Source organism: Dryas octopetala, chromosome 9 (assembly GCF_963921425.1).
Source record: "Dryas octopetala chromosome 9, drDryOcto1.1, whole genome shotgun sequence".
Taxonomy (NCBI): Eukaryota; Viridiplantae; Streptophyta; class Magnoliopsida; order Rosales; family Rosaceae; genus Dryas; species Dryas octopetala.
Genome location: NC_141374.1, coordinates 17,208,320 through 17,233,560, shown reverse-complemented (window position 1 = coordinate 17,233,560; position 25,241 = coordinate 17,208,320). Strand labels below are relative to the sequence as shown.

At 36.8% G+C, this 25,241-nt stretch overlaps 6 protein-coding genes and 1 pseudogene across 6 annotated transcripts; 4 read left to right on the top strand and 3 right to left on the bottom strand.

The window, feature by feature from the left end:
- Nucleotides 1-1,319: 1,319 nt before the first annotated feature.
- Nucleotides 1,320-4,447, bottom strand: LOC147275036 (uncharacterized). The gene is made up of 8 exons (XM_086227703.1): nucleotides 4,090-4,447; nucleotides 3,778-3,862; nucleotides 3,636-3,677; nucleotides 2,855-3,023; nucleotides 2,692-2,744; nucleotides 2,359-2,580; nucleotides 1,861-1,907; nucleotides 1,320-1,751 (listed from the first exon to the last, which is right to left on the bottom strand). Exons 1-8 carry the CDS (start codon nucleotides 4,377-4,379, stop codon nucleotides 1,697-1,699), a joined length of 963 nt encoding a protein of 320 aa, XP_086083829.1. The 5' UTR covers nucleotides 4,380-4,447; the 3' UTR covers nucleotides 1,320-1,696.
- Nucleotides 4,448-4,561: 114 nt separating this feature from the next.
- Nucleotides 4,562-5,528, top strand: LOC147275035 (asterix-like protein). The gene is made up of 3 exons (XM_086227704.1): nucleotides 4,562-4,791; nucleotides 4,880-4,980; nucleotides 5,288-5,528. The coding sequence occupies exons 1-3, from the start codon at nucleotides 4,651-4,653 to the stop codon at nucleotides 5,352-5,354; spliced, it is 309 nt and encodes a 102-aa protein (XP_086083830.1). The 5' UTR covers nucleotides 4,562-4,650; the 3' UTR covers nucleotides 5,355-5,528.
- A 71-nt stretch (nucleotides 5,529-5,599) lies between these two features.
- On the top strand, nucleotides 5,600-7,667 carry LOC147275034 (UDP-glycosyltransferase 83A1-like). The gene is made up of 2 exons (XM_086227701.1): nucleotides 5,600-6,553; nucleotides 6,737-7,667. The coding sequence occupies exons 1-2, from the start codon at nucleotides 6,058-6,060 to the stop codon at nucleotides 7,606-7,608; spliced, it is 1,368 nt and encodes a 455-aa protein (XP_086083827.1). The 5' UTR covers nucleotides 5,600-6,057; the 3' UTR covers nucleotides 7,609-7,667.
- Nucleotides 7,668-8,143: 476 nt separating this feature from the next.
- On the bottom strand, nucleotides 8,144-9,209 carry LOC147275033 (expansin-A23 pseudogene; annotated as a pseudogene).
- Nucleotides 9,210-10,276: 1,067 nt separating this feature from the next.
- On the bottom strand, nucleotides 10,277-13,657 carry LOC147275032 (protein FEZ-like). The gene is made up of 3 exons (XM_086228382.1): nucleotides 13,456-13,657; nucleotides 11,570-11,859; nucleotides 10,277-10,489 (listed from the first exon to the last, which is right to left on the bottom strand). The coding sequence occupies exons 1-3, from the start codon at nucleotides 13,655-13,657 to the stop codon at nucleotides 10,277-10,279; spliced, it is 705 nt and encodes a 234-aa protein (XP_086084508.1).
- A 1,917-nt stretch (nucleotides 13,658-15,574) lies between these two features.
- Nucleotides 15,575-17,619, top strand: LOC147275031 (small ribosomal subunit protein eS19x-like). Its single transcript, XM_086257286.1, has 4 exons — nucleotides 15,575-15,776; nucleotides 16,740-16,830; nucleotides 16,971-17,154; nucleotides 17,329-17,619. Exons 1-4 carry the CDS (start codon nucleotides 15,693-15,695, stop codon nucleotides 17,399-17,401), a joined length of 432 nt encoding a protein of 143 aa, XP_086113412.1. The 5' UTR covers nucleotides 15,575-15,692; the 3' UTR covers nucleotides 17,402-17,619.
- An 846-nt stretch (nucleotides 17,620-18,465) lies between these two features.
- On the top strand, nucleotides 18,466-24,310 carry DGK1 (diacylglycerol kinase1). The gene is made up of 9 exons (XM_086256850.1): nucleotides 18,466-18,625; nucleotides 19,177-20,658; nucleotides 21,066-21,432; nucleotides 21,547-21,623; nucleotides 21,963-22,082; nucleotides 22,203-22,367; nucleotides 22,673-22,810; nucleotides 22,986-23,469; nucleotides 23,943-24,310. The coding sequence occupies exons 2-8, from the start codon at nucleotides 19,435-19,437 to the stop codon at nucleotides 23,133-23,135; spliced, it is 2,241 nt and encodes a 746-aa protein (XP_086112976.1). The 5' UTR covers nucleotides 18,466-18,625; nucleotides 19,177-19,434; the 3' UTR covers nucleotides 23,136-23,469; nucleotides 23,943-24,310.
- Nucleotides 24,311-25,241: the final 931 nt, after the last annotated feature.

The window sequence follows — 25,241 nt, the reverse complement described above, 5'->3', positions numbered from 1 at the left end:
ACCAACGATATACCGATCCGTACCGATATCTCTTTTTCTTCTCCTATTCTCTTATTCTTTTTCTCTGGTTTCAGATTTGCAGAAACCTTCTTCTTCTCTTATTTTTATTTTTTTTGGCATTTGTCTTTTCAGCCTCCTAACACCATCTCAGACCACTGCCTTATCTTAATTGAACCCTCTGTCTTATCTTCAAGGTTTCAAGATATTTTTGTTGGCATTTCAATTAAAATCGTAATTGAACCCTTCTTGAATCTTAGATTAGAAAAAATCAAAAACCAAAAGAAGAGAAGAGAAATACCTGGGTCAGTGAGTGAGGCACTGAGGCTGTGAGGCTTAGAAGAAGAAGATGATCCCAAGAACAGCCACAAGAAGCTCAGAAATGGAGATGAAGCTTGAAACTGGAAGAGGAAGAATTGAAGAGATCTAGAGAAACCTACAAGAGTGAAGATTGAAAACTGAGAAGTAGAAGTGAAGTGTGAGAGAGAGGGGATTACACGTTCAGATGTTGGTTGTTTGGGTGGGCTGAAGGTTGGGCTTTTGGGCCTATAGAATAAAAATGTGGAAGCCCATATTTCATTGACCTTGACTTTAGAGAAATAGAAGCCATAACTCATAGTCACAGTGGAAGACTGGAAGTCAGTCGCTACCCCAACAACACAGACCTGGAGATGAGTTTCATACCTCTAGTCTCCGCCTGTTTTCTTCTGGCCTCGTCCTTCACCTATGTTCACTCACTCTCTGAGCCACACCTTCTCGAAGTTCACCCTTTACTCCTAACACCTCTCTCTGTTTTATCTCTCTCCCTCTCTCTGTCTTCTCAGATTCCTAACAACTTCTCAGACCCCTGCCACCACCACGAACTCCACCAGAAACCATCGTCGCCTCCCTCTCTCCCTCTTATCTCTCCCCATCTCTCTGTCTTATCTCTCCTCCTCTCTCTGATTTCTTTAATTTGGTTGTTGATGTTGTTTTCGGCAAGCTCAATACCGCTCCGATGCCGCCATTCTCCGACCGATACCAAAGTGAACGGTTACCGCCTACCGTCGGTACGGTATCGGAACCAAAAACTCTCATCTCGACTCCAATCGGTCGGAATTCGGTATGGGTGTTTCGGTACGGTAACCGTACCGAACCCACCCCTACCTAGTTCTGTCATTTCCAAGCTCAAAATCAATTTGTGGCCGTAAACCGTTCAATAATTCTGCTCACTAAATTTGTTATCAATTGAATGAAGTTTAGAGTAGACCGACCCAAGTTTGGTGAGCATAAAAAGCTTGAAGCAAATATTAAAATCAATAGACGACAAACAAATTTCATAATTTTGAGTAATTCTAAGGTCTGGTTAAAATTAATCAATGCCACCAGTTTCAAGAACAATGCTAGTTTCGTTTTGGCCATTGGCAGTAACCAGGTGTACAAAGTGGTGCAACCATCAGACCAACATAAACGTAGACAACTAGAGTTGTCTTTCCGATCATCGGCATTGCATTAACTTCTTCTGTAGATGCCTCCACAGTCCACACCCTTTGCTGGTTCTTTCTTTTCCGTAGTCGCGGGGGGCTCTGGGGCTCCAGGACTTTGCCAAAATTGAGCATCGGTTATTTCATGCATACTTCCTCTTTTACAAGTAACAAGGGACTCTTCACAAGAGTATCAAATCAAATTTTCAGCCTATTGGCATAACATAAGCAGCAGCTCACGAAAGCCTAACATGCATTTCCTCTCCAACCTCCGCAAATATTTCATCCACCCTTTTAAAGGAGAAAAAGGAAATTAATTAAACCTTTTTGACATGTAATCACTTATTATTAAAGAAAAAGTCAGAAATGACCTGAGCTAAGAAACGCACAACATTCTTACCTATGAGTATCTATATTCACCTCTGCAAGCCACGTTGTTAGATAAACCTGCAAACCAAAATAATTGAGAGGTAATATACATGAAAGCAACATAGCAGGTTGAGATTACATTTCCGTTGGACTATAATGTACAACAACTCCATTCAATGAATCAATTTACTTTGGCAAACCACTATTCTAAAACCAATAAGAACCATAATGGTAAGTCTTTTCATCCGAGAAAACTGCTTTTATATGACATGATATTGGATTGGCCTTTTGAACAAAAGGGTTGCACATTATTTTCTAGGGATTATATATATAACTTTCAAGTCTGACCAAAACAACAAGAACATATATGAAAATTAAACCAAGCATCTATAGGAACCAAACCATACCCCACCTTGTCCTGAGGTTGTGGGTGTATGTGTGTGTATCTAAATCTATATATTCAATGTCTCTATAGGGCTAAATCCCTATTTTTCACAATTATCAATTGCATAAACAGTGGCACCCATACCTGCAAAACATCGTGATCTGGATGCTGGTTACATCGTGCAGTGGCCATATCAGATTTCTGATCATGCAATCTTGGATGGATTGGCTCACAAGCCTCCTCAGAATATAAGTTGCATATACTCAAATCACCAAATTCACCTGGATAAAGCTCATCCGACCACTGCAGACTGTAGACCCTTGGAACATTGCAACTAATGGATAGTAACTCCACCACAAGCAAACGCTGCACAGACCAAACAACACCAAGTATAAAGTAGCAAATAAGAAAAATATAACTAAAAATGTGCCTTGATAGATAGAAGATTTCATAGCAGCCAAGGAAACAACCATTTACCTTCAAATTTAGTTCCAATCTAAGCATATGGACAAGCTCCTCTGCCACTTTCTCTGAGATTGCTCAAAGAAGACAATTAAAAGATAAAATCAAATCATATGGAACTTTATACAATGTTAGCTTTAAACTTAGACAATAGTTATTATCTTCAATGTAGATGTACCAAAGCAAGATATCGACCAAAATGCGAAGACTGGAATCCCACCACCATCTCCAGGATCATTATTATCTTCATAATAGCCTGAAAATTGTATAAGTGGACTATTGCTTGTCCCTTTGAGAAAGCATCTCATGGATCTACTAGTTCTGACCATATGAGTTACATCTGAAACCTGTAGATAACATTAAAAAAAATAATAATAATAATGCAACTTCCAAATGATCTCATAAAAATCCTTATCATTCATTATGCAACCATAACCTCTCAAATTGCTCATTTGACTAATTTTGGCATGATCTTGAAAGGGAAATATAATGAATTTTGTTAATCTAAATTATCATCCTCGATGTTTCTTTGTGGGTCAATACTTACAAGCACTATATGTTCTCTTAACTTTGGACGATACAATTCACTAATATCAAGAGACAAAAACAATAACAAGTCATATTGTCAAGTTGCAGCTAGATTCTGGTTTCTTATTTTTAGAGGCTGTGCACAAATCCATCACCATAACTAAACTTATTATATTCTTTGGCATTTTGGCCACATGATGCGAGTGCCACTCTAATATTAGGCCAGATACAATATCCCCCTTCCCAGAAGCTTAGCAGTTCACAATTAGAAGGCATGTATTAACTAAGATGAAGCATGATTTTTCTGTTTCAGTTTCCAGTGTCTCACCACATCTAACTTTACAAAAATAAATAAATGAACAAATTAAAGATGTGTGCCAAATTTTAATAAAACCAGAAAAGAACAAAAGGAGAATGTTAAGAATGTGTACCATGTCCTTGTATGATGATAAAAGTTTGCTCCTATGGAGCTCCTGAAACAAAATTCAGCAAGTACTACTAGAGATAAGCTTACAAGAGCTCAATGAAAGTTACAAGTAAGAAAAATAATCCAATTAAAAACTTGCCTATTACCTGCTGCTTAAACAATTTCTGACAAGCTTGCTTTCGTATATTGGGCATATCACTTAGAACACCCAACTCCATTGAAGGCATGTATCTGAAAGAGTCAGCATAAACCCAAATTCTAAAAATTGAAACTTCAAAGGAAAAAGTATGGACATTCAAGCATGAAATTGAATTGCAACCATGACCCAGAAAATCAAATATAAAAACTTTTAGAGGGAGAGGGGGGGGGGGGGGAGAGAGAGAGAGAGAGAGAGAGAGAGAGAGAGAGAGAGAGAGAGAGAGAGAGAGAGAGAGAGAGAGAGAGAGAGAGAGCAGTACTTTAGAGAAAGATAGGCGTTTACAAGAGACGTGGCGTTCGCTCTTGCAGTAGAAGAAGAAGAGGCCCATTCTTGTCTGTAAGAAGCTAACTTGGACCATTGGTTTCTCAGGTTGCGCTGTGCAGTGGGTCTCCATAGCCTTGCCACTGATGGTGGTACTGGTGAGGGGCTTGGGCTTGGGTTTGGGTTTTGGGGACCTGGGTTTGCTGATTTTGAAGAATACGAAGGAGAGGAATAAGGGGTCGCTGGGTTTGGGGTTTCCATTGTTGGGGGTTGAGTTGGGTCCGCCATTGCTGAGTTGGGCAGTCACTTGCGAAGAAGAAAACGGAGTGTGAAGTGTGTTCTACACGCGCTTGAGGAGCGTTTGGGGCATAGAGTGCTGCCACGTGAGCCGCACGTGCTTTTAACTTTTTTTTTTTTTTTTTTTTTCCAGGCGGTCTTGGAATCGCAGCGTATTACTCAGTGAGTCAGTGGTTCCTACATCTATCTAACGATCCAAACTCGAATCGAGAGACGGAGGCCCATTCGACTATTCGATCGAGGAAGAGAGAGTGAGAGAGAGATGTCATCGACGGCGAACGATCCACGTCAGCCATCGGCGGCGAAGCCCTACGTGCCGGCGACGGTGGAGCCGCAAGATCTACCAGTGGATTACTCGGGTTTGATCGCCGTCGTCTTCGGCATCGCCGGCGTCATGTTCCGCGTATGTGCTCTCGCTCTCTCTCTTGCCAATTTGCTATATTTCATTGCATTTTGAATAACGAAGTGTAAATTTATATATAAATATGCAGTACAAGCTGTGCTCTTGGCTTGCAATCATATTCTGTGCTCAATCACTGGTCAACATGAAGAGCATTGAAAACGACCTCAAACAGATCTCCATGGCCATAATGTTAGTATTTACAAGTTTCTTATGTAAATTTGTGTATGATTTATTAGTTTACCAAAGCATTTGGGATTGGGACATGACAGTAAACAACAACATTTTTCTGACGAAATTTTTTTGTTGTTGTATGAGATTAAGAAATTAAAATTTTCAGCTTTAGGGCATAATTTGGAAATCTTAAATGCTACTTTTATTCACAATAATTTATGTGTTCATTCTTCTTGTATGGATGTGATGTGATTGTAAGTTCGTAATTTTGTAATATGATTATTCTGAAATCTTTCCTTTTTCGTGTCTTTTGTGTCAATACCAGGTTTGCTATTATGGGATTGGTAAACATCTACCTCGGTGCTGCTCGACCGGGCACACAAAAGACCTGAAATTGCTTGGACCAAAGAGTTGAGAGATGTAATAGTATGCGGTTTTCTTTACCAGACTGGTTTTATTTTTCTAGATACAAACTCTTGTTTAAGTTTGATGTCACACACGAAGGCAAACTAATGTACTTGTTATATCAATTCTGATTAAGTTTTTAATTCTTTCTTGGTCTGCAATTAATCTGTCTTTTGTGGCTTTTTCATGCTGATGTTCATTTTTATCTCAAAGAGATGGGTTATATAGGCTAATATCCCTACTACTATGGTGAAATTTGAGTTTTCTGATCACAAAATCTGGAAGAGAAAATTTTCATCAATGATGGATGACTATTATTCAGTATATTATAACCTTTCATGCAAAGCCTGTGTTGGATTATGTATAACCAACGCCAGAAATGGATGAATGCTACTTAAAAATTAATATATTTTCCTTAAAAAGTGTCCATGCATTATTGTATGGAGGCATGAAATAATGTAAACAAGTGGAGGAAGTATGGAGCTTACCCTTTAAAAAGAATGGAGAAAACATGCCTGCTTACTGAGTGATTTGAACAACTGAAATAGCTCTGTTTAGGAGCTGGTGGTGGTCTCTAGGCATTGCTTTGAGCTTGTAGTCTCTTCTGTTTCTTTTTGTTTTTTACTTTTATTTTTGTTATTTTTATCTGGGGACCAAATCATACAGCAAGTGTGTGAAGAGACAAGAAACATGGAAAGACCAGACCAAGAAAAGGCTATCCATATGCTACTTGTTTCATACCCTATACAAGGGCATGTTACACCATTCATGAAATTGTCATACCTACTTGCTGGTCGTGGATTCACGGTCACACTTGTGCTTACAGAGTTTGTTCATGCACGTATGATGGCTGCGCAGCCTGAATTGGATAATGATCAGTATAACGTCAGGCTTGTCGCAGTCCCTGATGGATTATCAGCTGAGGATGCACGAAATGATAAAGCTAAGCTTGGTGAGAGTATATTCAAAGTCATGCCTGGTCATCTGGAAAATTTGTTAAAGAAGGCAACCCTGGAGGGTAATCGAGTGACCTGTGTCATAGCTGATGCAATATTTGGGTGGGCTTTGGAGATTGCTGAGAAGATGGAGCTTAAGTTTGCAATGTTCTGGCCATCTGCACCAGGAGTTTTGGCCTTGACACTCAACATTCCAAAGCTTATTGAGGATAGGATTATAGACACCAATGGTAAGTCTCTGAAAGTTGTACAAATTTGACCTTTATGTTTAGTTTTGAACTATGCTGTTAATGATTTATAAGAAATAAACAAAATATTTTCTACTGATACCCTATAAACTGAAAATTGATTTATGTAATGATACACTACTGTTGATCTGATTTTGTGGTTTACCTGAAAATTGAACTTTGTAGGAACTCCGAGAATGAATGAGAAGGTTCAACTTTTACCAGACCTGCCACCTCTGACTACTGCTGACTTTGTGTGGAATTATACTGGAAACCAGTCTGCACAGAACATGTTCCAATTTTTCAATGCCGTTCAGCAGAACATAAAAAATTGTGGCTGGCTTCTGTGTAACTGGTTCCATGAGCTCAACCCCCTTGTTGGTGATTTAGTCCAAAACATGTTTCCACTTGGCCCATTACTTGCAAATGGAAAACCTGCTGGGAGCTTTTGGCCAGAGGACTCAACTTGCTTAAGCTGGCTGGACAGACAAGCTGCTGGATCAGTTGTTTATGTTGCATTTGGCAGCAGCCCCACATTCAGCCAGCACCAAATGGATGAACTAGCATTAGGGCTTGAACTTGTGGGTCGACCATTCTTATGGGTCAATCGGTCAGACCTCGTCAATGGCTGTGGTGCCAAATACCCAGATGGGTATGAAGAGAGAGTGGGTGATCATGGAAAGATGGTTCAGTGGGCACCTCAAGAAATGGTGTTGGCTCACCCATCTGTTGCTTGTTTCTTGACCCATTGTGGTTGGAACTCAACCATGGATAGCATAAGCATGGGAGTCCCCTTCCTCTGTTGGCCTTACTTTGCAGATCAGTTTTACAACCGGAGCTGCATATGCAATGGCTATAAAGTTGGCTTAAGCTTAAACCCAGATGAATATGGGATTGTGACAAGGCATGAAATCAGGAGAAAATTGGATAGTTTGCTGTCTGATGTTGGTATAAGAACGAATGCACTGAAGCTTAAAGAAATGGCTGAACAGAGTATCAGTGAAGGAGGATCGTCTACAAAGAATTTGGAAGACTTCATTCAACAGATGAAGCAATGAAGCTTACTTTGTTATCGTAATTCAATCACCCCGCAATCATCACCTTTATTACCACCTTAATTACTATTAATAACCACCATCATCACCTTTATTAATATTAATAACGGCTTTGTTGCCGTCATTAACTCGACATGATCAATTTATGAAGAAATATCATTTAGCTCGAAAGATATTTTCAATTAATTAAGACTTGGCTTATTGATAACAATTAGATACGAAAAATGTACCCCGTAATTAATTAGTGAAGAGACTGAAAAAATGTATCCCCATCATTCTTAATTAGTGAATTATCAGTTATCACCACCTATAAAAAGTAACTTGTCCCAGTATTAAGAAGCATTTAAAACTAGATGGGTTGACTGCTTGGCCAAACATGGGCTTGGAAACGAGATGGGCTGGTGTAGCTGCTTCTTAGTTTTGGGCTGTGGGTTCCATCTAACAGAGAAAAAAAAAAAAACTTTTATTTTCTGTACTTTATTACCAAAAAGAAGATATAATTTTGAATCAACAGTACATTTCTTCCTTTTTTTGTTTTTCAATTATGAAAATTTTGACCCTCGTACGCTTGATCAAATTGCCAATTAGCTGGTGCCACGTTATCAGACTGCACCACCCTACCATCACTAGCAGTGACTCTAAAAGACAGACTCTGCCCTTGCAATTGCTCAGAAGTCTGCCAATTCTGTCCCCAATTTCGACTCATTTGCACCCATCGATTACTCTTCCCACCCTTTATTTTGACATCAACCACGTCACCAGCCCCACCGACATTGTAAACCAGCACAAGCAACCAATAGGGATTTCCTTTGATCACAAACTTGATCCCACCCTGTTTCTGACACTTGACCTGTCGATAAACGACGGGGACGACCCCAGCCTTGTACTCGGCGATTTTTAAGAACATCGGCATGGAGAGGTCGAAGTGTTTTTGTGGTGGGTTGCACCAAATGTCTTGCGTTTTGGAGTAGTCTGGAGGGCAGAAGTTGGTGGCTGTCACTTTAATAAATCCCGCACCTTTCTTGCACCACTTTGAATTCGAGCACATGATTTGATAGCAGGCTCCGCATTTAGCCCCGTTGTTGAAAAGTGCTGTACTTAACGCTGTCGTTTCGAGGCCATAGCCTTGTTTTATTACATCAGTATAACCACAGGCTCCCACTGCAAGCGCAATATATGAAATTATACTTAATTAATTCCCTTAATATAGTGAGTCTCCTATACATTTTTTTGAGTTATCGGAAAAACGTGTCAGTCCTCCAATAAACTAAAAAAGTTTGTTAATTAGAATTGGATTAAAAAGAATATACTATGTTCTTTATATTTTAGAGAATCTAATAAATCGAATCTTGAAAATAAAAAAAAATCAAATTTTAAACATATTTTAATTTTAACTCATTATCTCACCCTCCTTTGCTCTACAGGCAACTCAAAGATGTGATGCATGTAATATTAATATTATCCTTGCCATATATAAAACAGTTGTGCTGATTTTCTTAACAATAAGGACAATTAAGGTGATACTTACTCATGGTTTCGTTACCAAACATGTCTCCATAAAATGTGGCACGAGCAGTTTCCCAACCATCATGACCAGAGCTGATGTCACTGAAGCCATTGGCCCCAACTGTGACAAGAGTAGTCACAATTATGGCAAAACCAAGCACAATCAGGTGATCTAGCCTAGTCATTTTAGGTACCTAGCTCGATCAATGGCTCAATCTAATTGTGTTTTGTGAAGGGCAAGAGGTGGGGGCTAATCGGGGAAAATTTTAAAGAATTAGAGGAGGGCCAGCAAGCAAATATTAAAGGGTGATGAAAGAGCTAGAACCAGCTGGCTATGCTAATTAAGCATTAAGCATGCATGTACCTTCTCAAAGGAATTTATATAGAAAAAGAAATTGAAAAAAAATTATCAAGACCCAGTTATGCATGCTCTTCTTACAAAGGAAAAAGGTATGCTCTTAATTATGACTGCAATCTGCATGTACGTAGTAATTGTTTGGATAAGGGATATCTACCTACTGGATTATGAATTGAATAATGATAGGGATTCTAAATTTGGATTTGTGGCAAATCTATGTGGTAACTGGTAAGTAAATGAGTTTTTGGTAATTAGTCTAGATCTAAATGATTGGTGACTTTTGAAAGTGAAAAGTTTTAGATCTATAATTAATGGAATGGATTTTATTTTTATTTTTATTTTTTCTGGTGAAATAATGGGATGAGTTTTTTTTTTTTTTTTTTGTACAAGAGGGGTCGAAGCCCAAAAGAAAAACTTAAACAACTACAATTCTAGAACATGGAATACCAAGAGCGTCAACAGAAAGTAAAGAGAAAACTCTGGAGGGGAGGAATCAAACCAATGAACACTCAAATCTCTTCCCACACTCAAAGAAGCTAATCGATTACCACAAAAATTTTGCTCACGATACACATGCCTTACCAAGCAATTAGCAAACTCACCAAAAAACAGCCTACAGCTATTAGCAAGACTAAAACATAGGGTGAGCAACATCAACTGGCCTCCTTTGAAACTAGGGAGACAACCAAGGATGAATCACTTTCCACTTCAGGCATAACAACACTTTGATCACGAGCAAGGGACCCCACAACTTAGCCTCAAGGTCAGAACCCACACCAAGATTAGCTGTAAAGGCTTTAATCCAAATTAAAAAAATTCAACACTGAACCCAGAAATGCGAGCCCAAACAGCCATGTGAGTTACCTTGTCCTCCAAGACATTGAAACCATGTTGGCCAGCAACAAAACACGGGCCACCAGAGAGCACCTTCTGCATATCTTCCTCCAAAACAAATTTTGCAATGTAATAGTCATTTTGAACATCAATCAATGACATTGGACCCTTAACACCCAATTTTTGCTTCAGTTTCTCCAGAATGAAACTGTAAGCATGAGAACGACCATGTGGTCGCACTGGATAACTACTTGTTAAAATAATGATAAAATTTCTTAATAATGGGATGGATTTTGATTCTCTGCATTTATAACTATGACCCATTTATCAACCTATATTTACAATGTAAAATTAATTGGTTACTAGCTTCATAACATTTGCATTAATAGATTGTTATATATAGTTTCTTAGGATATCAAGGCTTGATCGAATTGGTGAGCTAAAATAACAATGAATTTCAATAATTAATTATTGGATCAAAAGGAGAAACAAGTACACAACACTTCCTGATCATTACAGTAGTAAAATGCATGCATATATGCTCCCCAGCAGCCTTATTTTTCTTTTATTCTCTTGGCTGCCTCTGTATACATGTAAAGGCATATCAATAAATGATAAAGAATTCAAATCGATCCGCAAATCCTCATTAATCCTCAATAATTCATTCCTCTTTTCATGCGGCCCAATACCCATCCTCTTGATCTCTGCACCAGCACAACCAAATATATAGTACGTACCACAAAATTTTTCTGTAATATACGGAATCTTTCATCTCTCTCGAACAACATGCATGTATATGATACGATTAAATTGGTATTTTAATTAAGTGACAATTTAAACGGAAAAATAACAGTAAGAGAGTAGAATAATATTCCACACATCATGCCAAATGATTCAAAAAATATCTTTCATGTCTTTGAATGTTTAATTACATTTGTGAATTGATCCACTCCAAATTAACAAAATGTGCATGCTTGGTCATGTACGTGTTCATCTCAATTACAATGTAGCTTCCACAAGGATCTTTTGGGTGGCAAAATGCCTGCAGTTACGTACCATTTGTCGCCTTAAACCTGTTAATTATTATATATTGTGATAAACCAAACAAATTTGGGACTCTTATTCATCATTAATTAAAAATTTAAATATATTTTTGGCGACCATGTATTTGTCGCAAAAAATATATATATAATTAGCAATATATCTAATTGAAGTTTTAATGGATAACAATATAATTATAAAAAGAAATGTGATAATTTATGTTACCTTAAGGTTTTCTTTATCTCCAGTACTGTCATTCTCAAAGTGTAAACGATATTCGATCATTTTCCAATGTGTTCTCTTTGGTTTCGAGAGAGTTCCAGAAAAGTAAGTGAGGAAAATTTTGAAGGCAAAAACATTTCCCTTCTCATCGTAGATAGGATTTTCTGATCCATTTGGTTTCCAAAAACCTACTCCATTTCCAACAACTCGGATTGTTCTTCTCTGACTTTCACTGCAATTCTCATCTTCATGAATAAAGAAGAACCACTCTCTCTCTCCACAAGAGTAGGTCACTGCACCATGCAATAAATTTACGTCAAAAACAAATTAAAAAATATATAATAAGATATAGGTAACGTATATATATAAAGGGAGAAAGTGATTACTGCATGCAATTATAATCAAGGGGGAAGAAAGAAACTACTATATATATATATAATTAATAGCCAATAACACGAAATGTATTAGAAATATAACCTAGCTCTGACCAAAAAATAAAACCTAGCTAGCTAGCTAGTGTCGGATTATTTTTTTTTTGGTAACGGTGTCATTCATAGGTAAACACCATCAATAATATTATATAGCTTTTTAATTACCACCTAATGTTACTCGTCAACGAAGATCCGAAAAATGAGAATGTAAATCTTCTTTGGCAAGTGTCATGATAAGAGAGAGGCAGAGACTAAATACATATTGAAGTTTTATATTAATTTAATTCTATTAAAATAAAAATTATATTTTCTTATGGATGGATATATAAGATAATATATAATTATATATTATTTATTCCAAATTAGTTATAAACTTATAGTGGCATGCACGCACTCAACTTTCAAAAAGAGTTACGAATAAAAGGTTACGTTTTTTAAAGTATAGACTACATTAAAACATTTTAGAAAAATTTGGGAGATATTTAAGACAAATTTAGAGATTTAGTTAAAAAAAAAAAAAAAAAAAAACAAAGAGTACGTAGAACAATGTAAAAATAGATATAGGGTTTGCTTCGATTAAAACACGTTAATTCATTTGGTACACATATTTCAAATTTACTTGCAAAAACAAAAAGAAGTATATATTTCACGTTCATATATATATATATGCGTGTGTTCTATATATGTATACATGTTGATATCTCAGAAACTTTACATAACACTGACATCTATGTAAAGGTTCTCAGAATTAATAAATGGATTTTCAATTGATTAGATCTCATCAGAATTTAATGTTGAAAACACGAAATGAAAACGACCAGGCCTGGTTAATTTTTCTTGCACTTTACAGTCTGGACAGTAATTTTTTTTTCTTCTCTTAATTAAAGCTATCATATGTGCACCATTTTGCATTTTAATTGGTTTCAGTTTTGTTTTTCCTGGAAATTGCTTTCGGAAAGATGATCGATTGATCGTATACATTCACAAAATACCTCTTTGGCTCTCCCCTCTACCCATGTCACCTAAAATGTGCTTTGTGTTTCATCAAGACAATCATGAGCACCATCTTCTGCCTAGTTTACCTGAAAGAACGACATCCATCGTATAATTCATGGGTCTCATGACTATATATATATATATAATGCATCTAAGGCTGTTCCATATATGTGTTAAGCTATTTATGCTAGCCATAAATTGCATGTAACACAAAAACAAATGAATTAATGATATATATATGTGCATATATACACAGTAAATTTAGATCATCTATTAGGTTGGACGTACACTTGATAGAATGTACAGTTAGATAACAAAAAACGCTAATGTTGCAGGCTGTAAATATGGTATTAACATTCAATTAAGTGCCCAACTAATTAACGATCTAAATTTTCAATATAAGATATCGATCAGACTGTTTAATTAACTTAGTAGTGGATCATATTAAATTAGAATAAGTACCTAAACTCTTTGGATGGGTGCTATAGAAGTTAGTTGCATCAATATCTTGAATTGCATCAGCTGCTGGGACAGGCTTATAATTGGCCTTGTTCATTAAATAGTGAGTGATCAACTCTTCATCTGTTGGCATGAACCTAAAACCAACTGGCAGCAGATGGTCTTCATCAGAGCCCATCACTGATCCTTCTTCAGCAACCTTCATGGTGATCGACCGTCACTAATTTGATATGACCAAGTAATTGATGCATATATATAGGTGTAATTCTAAACAACATTGCTCGAATGGCACGCGTAGGAATTTAGGAATTGAATCCTACTAGGACTTTGATTACAAAGACAGAACTGAATAATACACTCGATCTTTTTTGTTTTTTGTTAATTATGTGTCTGTGTGTATGTATACTTGGAAGATTGTGAGCTTAGAGTGGTGTTTAGTTTTGACTCTGTTTTTGAATGAAGATCTATCGTATATCTCTTCAAAAAGAGACCAAGTCAATCAACAACTTGTTAATTAATTACTTGTTTTATAATCATAATAAAAAAAAAAAAAATTAATTTGTAGGCAAAAAGTTGTAGAGTACTTTGAGGTTGCGTTTGTAAGTAGGGGATCTAGCTGATCACAAAAAAAAGGTAGGAGATGGAGGAGAGTCCGAATTAAACAATAAACATAAGTTAATTTTTAGGTAAAATACCACCTCTAGTTTTTAAACATTGATTTTTATGCTTTTAGGACACAGTACGTGGGAGGTACAAGAATTTTATTTGGGAATCAAAGTACGTACATGTACATATAGATCAAGATAAGATTACATATAAAAAAACCTTATAGGCTGCCAAATTTATATACATGATTGAGATTTAGTTTGTGAGAAAAAACTGCTGTGAAGTAAAACAATGTAAAATCAACTATAAAGTAAAACAATTGAGTGTTTGGTAAACTATTTTTTCAAAATTACTATATCAATTAAAGTGTTTGATAAATTTTAATATAAAACTGTTGTGACTATTTATAATTATTAAAATAGACATGATGTTGAAAGTTCTTTTTATTTATTTGTTTGGTAAAAAATATGTATTTTATTGTTTATAATTTTTTTGTCTACAAATTTATATTAACATTAAAATTGTTAAAAACAAAATAATTAAATATGTATGAATATTATTTTGTAGGTATATTATAATTTTAATGATACAAATAAAATACCATAATTAATAATCAATATAAAACTAATGATATATTGGACAACTAAAATTTTTAATTAATGGCCCTAACAACTTTCATTCACTGCAGTTTTGAAAAGTAGGTGAATAGCTGTTTTTCAAAATTGTAGTGAGTGACCTGTAATAGTGAGGTATTACAATTTTTTGTTTTTTTACAAAATACCAAAACTGTTGCGAGTGATCTAGAATTGTCATCCACAACAACTTTTGAGTGTCCAACAACAACCCAAACGGATCCTTAATATTAATATGGGTACATGCTTTTTCTATTAAGGGATCATTCATTTAAGGGTAAATAAGGGATCTCTTGTGAGGTTCACTCTACATTGTATTTTGATTATCTGGAATGTTCATATTTTAGGTTTCTATTGAAATATTATCTTTGCAACAAATTAGCTAAATCAGAAACTATTTACCCATTTGATTAAATGGTTATTATTTTAAGTGTTTATTGCAAGTATGATCTTTGAATAAAAACTTAAAAAAATATATGGTTCTGATCGTTACAATACTATGTGGAGCAGGCCCCATAAAGGATCCCTTAATAAAATTATTTTAGAAATCTCTCAATGAAAAGGGCCTAAACATGAGATACACCTAAAATAATACCCTTAAAAGATATAAATGTGTTCTAATTTAGATGAATTGATAACACCACGTCTGCATGAGTATCAGCATGAATTGAGCAATGACCGATGAATTGATGATACACCTAATTGCCATTTGGGCTTAGAAAGCGGGAGGGCCAGACAGAACTTGGGCCCAAACCCAAAACTCATTTTTTTGGGCCCAAATATAGAAAACGTGAAAGAAAGCCCAATCGATAATTCTGAATAGAATAAATAACAACAGGGGTAAATGTGTAGTTTCAGGTTAGGCTCCACAGTTTACAGCGAGATAAAACCCTAATCCCAAACCTTCATTGCACTCCTCTCATACGCACAAGCCAGAAGCCCTCGGAGGTGAGCTCAGCCGCAGCAGCAAGCAGCAGAAGAAGGAGAAGCAGCAAAAGAGAAATGGAGACGGCGAGAACAGTGAAAGACGTGTCCCCTCACGAGTTCGTCAAGGCCTACGCTGCTCACCTGAAACGCTCTGGCCGAGTCAGTCTCTCTCTCTCTCTCTCTCTATGTATATATATACATATGTATGTGTATTTATGAATGCTTACTGTGTGTATTGGGATCTCTATACGTGTTGTGTTATGCAGAAATTGCAAGCCTAGATAATCTGAGCATTTGGTTTCAGTTTTGGTTCTGTAACATTCAACTTTCTAATAGTTTAGATAGTTTATTTTTAAGTTCCTGTATAAATATATATACACACACATTGTAATATGCTATGTAGTTTTTAGAAAATTTGAGTGGGAGTTAGTCTTGTGGGTGAGAGGAACAGAGTTTGAGCTCATTCTCAGGAAAACCCATAATGAGATTTCCATAGGAAATCTATTTTGTGAATGTAAGATGCTGAAGTAAGTCTTATTTAGTTGAAAAAAGAGAGGAACTGAGGCAGGGGTGGTGGGCTTGACTGGATCTGTTATATCTTCCTATTTGCCTGAGTTGTTAAGATGTAGCCTTTGATTGGAGGAAAAATGATGTCGATTTTCTCTATTTAATATTGCTGGAGGTTTGAAATGTTAATATGTTAAAGAAAAACATAGTCTATATTTTCCTTTATTTCTGCTTTGTGTTGGTCACTTAATTGTTTTTTGTCAAGAATTTCACTTGTATGAAGCATGTTTTAATCTTTTTTGTTTCTCATTGTTTTGGGTGAAGATAAGCGGCATACAATGCTTAAACTACTATTACTGCTCCTACTCTGTATTCTTGGTTCTACTATTTCTGCTACTTGTGCCCACTCTTGCTGATAGTTTTGTGACATTGTTGAGGGAATAAATGTGTTTTCTGCTGATGACATGGCTGATTTCAGTTCCTTAATGTTTTAGTTTCTGTCATTTGCTTTAAGAATTAAGAAAATAGCCTCTCAGTTGTTGCCAGCTATGTTTGTCCTTTTTTTGGTGGTGACACTCTTCTCATGTTTTGTTGTCTACCCCATTTTTATAATAGATTGAGCTTCCTGACTGGACGGATATAGTGAAGACTGGTACATTCAAGGAGCTCGCTCCATATGACCCTGATTGGTACTATATTAGATCTGGTATGTTGAATTCTCTCTCCCTCCCTCCACATATATTGGTGTGATAATATATACACACTCGCACAAAGTCTCCCACAATTATTGGTGTGATAAAACTGTATACTATGCATAAGTTCATCCCAACTCGTTTCTCTTTGTAGCATCTATGGCAAGGAAAATCTACTTGAGGGGTGGTCTTGGTGTTGGGGCCTTCCGTAGGATCTATGGAGGAAGCAGGAGGAATGGCAGTTGCCCACCCCATTTCTGTAAAAGCAGTGGCGCTATTGCTCGTCACATACTTCAACAATTGCAGAAGATGAACATCATTGACCTTGACGCCAAAGGGTGAGTTTCTTTCACGTGACTTCAGTATCGTATATACATTTCGGATGTAGGGCTTTTGCTATGATGTTGTCAAGTCAATTATTAGTTACAATTCACAGAGCTCTCCTGTCATTATGACAACAGCGCAGAGTTATAAATTTTGGCTAATGAACTACTTGTACTCTTCTGTCTCAGTGGAAGGAAAATCACATCCAGTGGCCAAAGGGATCTCGACCAAGTTGCTGGACGAATCGCCGTTGCAATCTAGGAGATAAAACTTTAAAGGCCTGATTATGGATGCAAAATACGGTAGAGAACTTTTTGCAGTGAAGTCCGAGTGAGAGCAGATATAGGAAGGTTTTTGAATTTTTATGTTGTGTCCGGTACTTTTATGATGAGCATGGCTTCCTTGGTTATTATGTTTAATTTCAATGTTCAAGTTGTTGACTTTGGCCTTCTTATTGAAATTTTGTTTCTGAAAACCCATACCTACTGTCCTACAGTCCTACTTCTACTGCACCACGGTTGATCTATTTATTTGGCCCCATGCTTATTGAATGTGAGCTCACCCTAGATTATCACGCATTTAAAGGCCTGCAATTTATAGGAAAACTATCTTAAATATTCAAACAGTAATGCCACATCCACCATTCACTGATCGTGGGTACTGTAACTTTTTTTAGTTTTTAGAGAATAATGACTAACTTGGAATTAAGAAATAGTAGATTGACCATTATGTAATTATGAAAATATTTATTAATTTATTTATAACTAGGCCTTTTATCCCCCCACACACATCGAAGAAAAGATTTGCAAAACTCTTTTTATTTTTTAAGATGGTAATACTCACCGCAACAAATTTGCTCTCTCCCACATGGCTCATAAATTCTAATGAGAATATAAGTGAAAAGCTTTATAAGCTTCTTTTGTAATTACCAAAATTGGAATTTTCCGTCGGCCCAAAAAATAAAAGAAAAAAGTAGCGTATTTTGAAAACCACAAAAAACCAAAAAAAAAAAAAGCTAAAAAATGAAACCAAATCGAATTTATTGATGTCGGCCTAATAAATGCACCCCAGCACCTCGATAAAGTCCCCACAGTCTTGACCCCAGGACGTGTCAAGTACTCGAAAAGCCAGATTGAATGAAAGAGGCGAGTGGGATCCACAAAGAGCTCTCCACGTCATGCCGTCTGCTTTGGACACGTGGGGCCTCAGCAAATAGATTCGTATCTCTACGCGCCTTCTACACTCTAAACCATCACTTCGCATAAGAATCTTAAAACTAATAAATTGATTAATAAATTACCGCTCAGGAAGAAAGAGAAAAAAAATAAAACCGAACAAAGTACAGACAGGAGAAGGCCTTCCCAGTTTCCCTGGATTTGGGTTTTGCTTCGATTCCTACACTCTCAACTTTCCCTCTCCGTGTGGATCAAGCTAGGGTTTTCTCTGATCGGCTCGATCCATCTTCTTCGTCCATGGAACGTCACTGTAAGTTACGTTATTGATTGTTATTTCAAATGCCATTCTCTTCGATACACACAAATATATATATACATATATATAAATATATGTATATGTATAGGTGGTAAAATGTATGTACGTTTGTTATATTTTGCTTTTAGATTATCTGTTTGGTTGCCGAGAAAGTGAAGTATCAAGCCGGCTGTGTGTTACTATTCTCTACAAGCTTGTCAATTTTCTTTTAGCTTCCAACCAGAGCATCGGTTTACTGCAATCTTGATTTTGTATGGGTTTATATGATCATTCTTATTACTTTGTATGTTAATTTTGTTTTTATTCATGTTTTTCGTTGTGTGTGTGTTTTCCAGTTTCTGATACCTGAGGAATTTGATGTATAATATCACTAAATTGTGAAAGAAACTTTGAGCTGACAACAGTGAACTGCACTTTTCCTTTATGCTTACATGTATTTGTATGTGGCTTTTCCTCTGAATTTTGACATGGAAGCAACCATAGGGACAAGTGCTTTTGAGAAACATTTGGAAGAGATTTAAACATTTTCTTTTTTTATGAAATAGGTTGAAGTGGATATACTAGGTAGCATCTATCAAAAGCTTTGTTCGACTCTATGTTGCAGATGATGTATTAAGTAGGATGATGAGCTCAGTGTTGGAATGAGTTTGACGCTTTTGATCATATTATTGAATGATGAAACCATATCGGAGGATATATAAGTTTGATTCTTATCCTGATTAAACTGGGTTGTTGTTATTGGTGATTGGGCAGTTTACTGCTTATGTAATTGTGCATACAAAATAAAGAGGTAGTCGTTGAGGATGGATGTTGATGGAGAAATTGATATGTTTTTCCCCAATTGGAACAACAAGAATCCAACGGATCGCCTTTTTATTGTCTCTTGCTTTATTGCTGCCCTAGTTGGAATTTTGACTATAGCCTACTCGGCCTTCCAATGGAGGAGAAATATCAATCTAAGTTGGATGAAAGCCATAGCCAGGTCAAAGAAAAATCCAAAGGCACGTCACAAAGTTCCTGTAGCTCCTCATACTTGGATTCTAGAATCGGTATCTCGTGGGAAGAACTTGAATTGCTGTGTATGCTTAAAGTCCATGTCTCCTTCTCAATCTCTTGGGCCTATGACTGCTTCAGACAGTTTTCTTCACCGTTGCAGTATTTGTGGTGCAGCGGCTCACCTAAGCTGCTCTTCTAGTGCGCACAAGGATTGCAAGTGTGTATCTATGATTGGGTATGAGCATGTCATGCACCAATGGGCTGTCTGTTGGACCGAGATAACGGATCAACCTGATGAAACTTCTTTCTGTAGCTATTGTGAAGAACCGTGCAGTGGGTCTTTTCTTGGTGGGTCCCCAATATGGTGCTGCTTGTGGTGTCAAAGACTGGTACATGTTGATTGCCACAGTAGCATGTCCAATGAAACGGGTGATATTTGTGATTTAGGTCCATACAGAAGGTTGATTCTATCACCCCTTCATGTTAAGGAATTGAACCAGACTTCCTCAGGTGGATTTTTAAGCTCCATTACTCATGGAGCCAATGAGATTGCATCTTCAGTACGTGCAACTATTAGGAGTCAGAGCAAGAAGTCCAAGCATGGAAGTGAAACCTCTGTTGACACAGGAAACAGTGGTAGTACTGGGGATATGTCCATAGAAAGTACAGCCGATACACATCAAGCTGTTAATGGTTTTCATGAAATGGAGGAAAACCGTAATGGTATTGTGAATGTGGATTTGCGGAACCAAGATGGTGATGTGGATAATAAATTAGATATTAAGAACAGTTTCAAGCGGCACCAAGACGGTGATGTGGATAATAAATTAGATACTAAGAACAGTTTCAAAAAGAGCTCGTCAATCAATAAGAAGGATGAGTCTCAGATTTTAAGGTCGAAACAAAAATATGAGCTGATTGATTTGTCCCCTGATGCAAGACCCTTGTTAGTTTTTATCAACAAGAAGAGTGGGGCTCAGCGTGGGAATTCACTGAGGCAACGATTGAATATTCTTCTGAATCCTGTTCAGGTTTGATTTCTCTACTATCTTGATTAGTAAAAAAGTAAATATATTTTCATTGATTTCTATTTGAATTTTTTTTGGTCGAAGATTTCCATTTGAACGAGTTGAGTAAGGTTATAACATAAGGGTTAAAATTCTGTGGGAATTCTACTCATATTTGCTTTGCAGATTATCTTATCATTCTTTGTTATGGTAGTCTTGTCTCTGCTAGGGTGATTAGAGATGCTTCCATTGACTACCTTTGAATCAATGGGAGCTAGTGGAAAAAAGAAATTAAGACCTGCCAGTTTAGTCTTAATTTTCAACAAAACATGTGGGGCTTCTATGGAGTTTGGTGAACCTTTTTTATCTCAATAAATGTGATTTTTTATGTATTTCTGTATAATTTTTGCACGTGCCTATGTTTCATGTAGGTTTTTGAGCTGAGCTCAACGCAGGGACCGGAGGTGGGTCTTTATTTATTCAGAAAGGTACCACACTTCAGAGTTCTTGTTTGTGGGGGAGATGGTACTGTTGGGTGGGTCTTGAATGCCATAGAAAAGCAAAGTTTTGTTTCTCCTCCTCCAGTTGCTATTCTTCCTGCCGGAACAGGGAATGATCTGGCTAGAGTTTTGTCATGGGGAGGTGGTTTGGGCTCAGTGGAGAGACAAGGAGGCCTTTGCACAGTTTTGCACCACATAGAGCATGCTGCAGTAACCATTCTTGACCGGTGGAAGGTAGCAATTGTAAATCAACAGGGCAAGCAGCTTCAATCGCCAAAATTTATGAACAACTACATTGGTAAGAAGTCTTATTTGCTTGTAATCATCGGGTTTTTAAATGGGATGCACCTAGAATAGTTGGTTGGAGTGCCAAATTTTGGTTGGATTTTTAAATGGTAAGCCTCATTTTCAGGAATTGGGTGTGATGCAAAGGTTGCTCTGGACATTCATAATCTACGGGAGGAGAATCCGGAGAAGTTCTATAATCAGGTAATGCCAAACCTTAACTAAAACAGAAATTAAATTACTTAGAAACAAACTTCCCTTGCACTATATTAGGCATTAGACTGCTGAATACAGGTTGCAGGTTTGGTAATAATAGCAGAAGTAGGAGCAGAGGCCAGTGTATTCTTGGAGTCGGAGATCACATGTGGTTATAACTTACAAATCAGAAAGGAATTAAAATCAATGCATGGATCGCAATTTTAAATCTGTTCTTCTTCTTGTTATTATTGTTGTTTGATTGTAGTTTTATTTAGATTTTACTTTGAAGCTTCCTACTTAATATATTGACCTACCTTTGTTGTTACAATTGTTATATACCTGCAGTTCATGAATAAAGTCCTTTATGCAAGAGAAGGCGCTAGGGGTATAATGGATAGAACATTTGTAGATTTTCCATGGCAAGTTCGAGTTGAAGTAGATGGTGTCGAGGTAGAGGTCCCTGAGGTGAGTATGAATGGAAATAGCACCATATTGCTTGAGCTTTGGGCGTCCAGATTTATCATGATTGACTATTTTTGAGATTTTCGGTGCTGGACGATTTCTAATTTTGAGACACATTTGCAGGATGCAGAAGGTGTTCTTGTTGCGAACATTGGAAGCTACATGGGTGGTGTAGATTTGTGGCAAAATGAAGATGAAACTTATGATAATTTTGATCCACAATCTATGCATGATAAAATACTTGAGGTTGTGAGCATATCTGGAACTTGGCACCTTGGGAAACTTCAGGTAAATTTGGGTATTTATGGATGCTCTACCTGTTGATATGTGATACATATATTGTGTATTGAATTGATGTTTTTCTAGTAGATTTTTTCAAAATATTAGGATATATAAAATTCTCAATCTAAGCATGTTGATGTTTTAGAATTAAAATTCGTTTAGTTATTTTGATTATTTACTTTGCCCAGTATTCCCTAAAGTTTTTCTAATTTCAGTGTATGAGGGATCGGAATTTTCTCTTTCCAACTTGAACACTAGGATTGGGAATGTGTGTGGAAATGTTTCTGAACTGCTGTTTTGTGTGGGCACAGGTTGGGCTTTCTCGTGCTCGAAGGCTGGCACAGGGCCAGTCAATCAAGATACAGCTCTTTGCTGGATTGCCTGTTCAAATTGATGGGGAGCCTTGGTTTCAGCTACCTTGTACATTGGCAATATCTCATCATGGCCAGGTCCTCCCTCTCTCTCTCCCTCCTTGATTTCTATTTGCTTGTTTTTATCTACATTAATACTTGCCACACCATACAAATTGGAGTCATATTGAGTGATGTTAGTGGTTTCTAAGCCAGTAGGTTTTGTCTCACTAGTCGACCGGACAATCTTACCATCTAGTTTATCTATGTCCAGGCCTTCATGTTGAAGAGGGCTGCTGAGGAGCCACTTGGTCATGCAGCTGCCATTATCACTGATGTTCTTGAGAATGCTGAAACCAACCATGTAATCAATGCTTTGCAGAAGCGAGCTCTTCTTCAAGAAATGGCGCTGAGGTTGACCTAGAGTTTTTTTAGAGCTACTTAAATTAGTAAAAAGGTTTTGAGTGTATCTTCCGGTTTTTTTTTTTTTTTTTTTTTTTTTTTCTTACATGTTGTATACCACCCACCATATCACCACATGTATCTTCTTTTTTGTGGTTTAATATGATGCTTCTAGTTGAAGCATGGTTGTACATGAACCTTGTTCAACATCAGAGGAAAGAGGGAGTTTTGCAATTTTTCCACGTGGAACTAAGACCAAGTAGATTGGCATGCATTGTTCTTATCTCTTACATATTGGCTTTCTTTGGGTCCTCACCCCTTTGAAAAAGGGAAGGAATAAATCTCTAGCCCAGAAGGTACGTTTGTGTATGTTTCTTTGGTGATACTATTTGGTTAATATACTCATTTGGCACTTTCATCCCTCCACCAATAGTAATAGGATAGTGAACACGGTTGCACAAGTATCCTACTATAACTATAAAGGACGTTTAAATTGAGAACTCATATATTACAAGGCTAATAATATCCAACCCAAAGTTGGGTTTGAAATTACATGACTATTGATGGAGGCAACAAGGTGCTTGGTGGTGTTGCACCTCTTCAACTCCAACTTGACAAACTGCACGCATAAGTCGTCGGGTCTTCGAATCTTCCTCTCCTTTTCTTTGTACTGTTTGTACTGCAAGTAGAAAGAAAACTGAACATAAGTTGGGAGGACCTGTTTATGTAAATAACCCTCATTAGACACACTTTTGCTTATTCCTCAGAAACCCTTGCTTCACTTTCTTCCATGCCCTTGTCACAAACCCTCTTGTAACCACGTTTGCAGGCTTTGTGTTCTGCTTTTTGTCAAGCTCCGTGGTTGCACAAGACAGCGGCGAGCACAAAATCCTCTTGGGTGTCCGAACACTCTCTTTGCAAATGCGATCCAACCGTTGTCTGTAGAAGGGTGAGCTGAAGCAGTACATGTAATTAGGAGGTGAAGATGATGATGCTTTTGAACCACCTTGAATGGCTCTGTTGAGTTGGTGAGTCACAGCTCGGAACTCATAGGAGTCATATAGAGTGCTACCATTGTGCTTAGAGCTTAGCCTCCATATAGGGCTTGTTATTATGTGGTGGTGACCATGTGTTGTTGTGGTGCTCCTCACTTGTGGTGGCTCTTCCTCATCATCAACTGGGATTTCCAGAAATGTTGCTAGGTCTATGTGTTTTGAAGCCTCTCCCATTTTCTTATGAGAGAGACTTTAAGGATGGGGTTTTGGTTGTTTATTATGTTTTGGGAAGTGTTTAGTGGGTGGAAGTTTTGCCTTGTAAGTAACGTTGGTTAAGTAAATCTCAATGGGGATTGCATTGTATTATACGTCTTAAATGAACATATTCTCTATCCTCCAAAAAAAAAAAAAAAGGACCTATTCTCACATGGAGGTACTAATATGGTTAATTAAGGCGATGTTAGGCATAACAAGCATCAACTAAAACTGATTAGGGATGACAATTATGTGACTTTGGGTTTGTGTCTTTAATTAAATAGTATTATTTTATGATTGCATATGCCATATTGATAATATGATAGTGTGCTAAACTGCTAATGTATTATGTATGCTATATTATATATTTATGATAAAGTTTTACCATTTCAGAAAAAGAAAAAGAAAATCAAAGAATAAGTATCAGAGACCACTTTAAATACCCGGTCGAGGTGGACAACAAATGTTTGTTAACAATCATTCAGTTTAGTGAACGATTTTTTTTTTATTGGAGTAGATCTTGAATTTAAAACTCAAAAATACCAGTTAATTAATAAAAAATAAACCTACAACTATGTTCTTGAGGGTGTAAATTGCTAATTCTCATTATATGCTTGGACATGCTTGCTTCCAATCTTAAGTTAAACAACTTAGACCAACCTCTGCTAAAAATAAAAATGAAATTGTTCAAAGCAAATAATTATTAAAAAGAAAAAGACACCTCTCCAATGATTTGACTTTTGGAGAGTAATAAAGAATTAGAGAGACCTGTTAGTGCTATGCGGACTTTGCTATGAATCTTATAAAGCAAGTGTACTTACATCTTAGATCTACTTTTTAATTTCTTTCAAATTACTCCTTCCTTCCTTCCATTATTT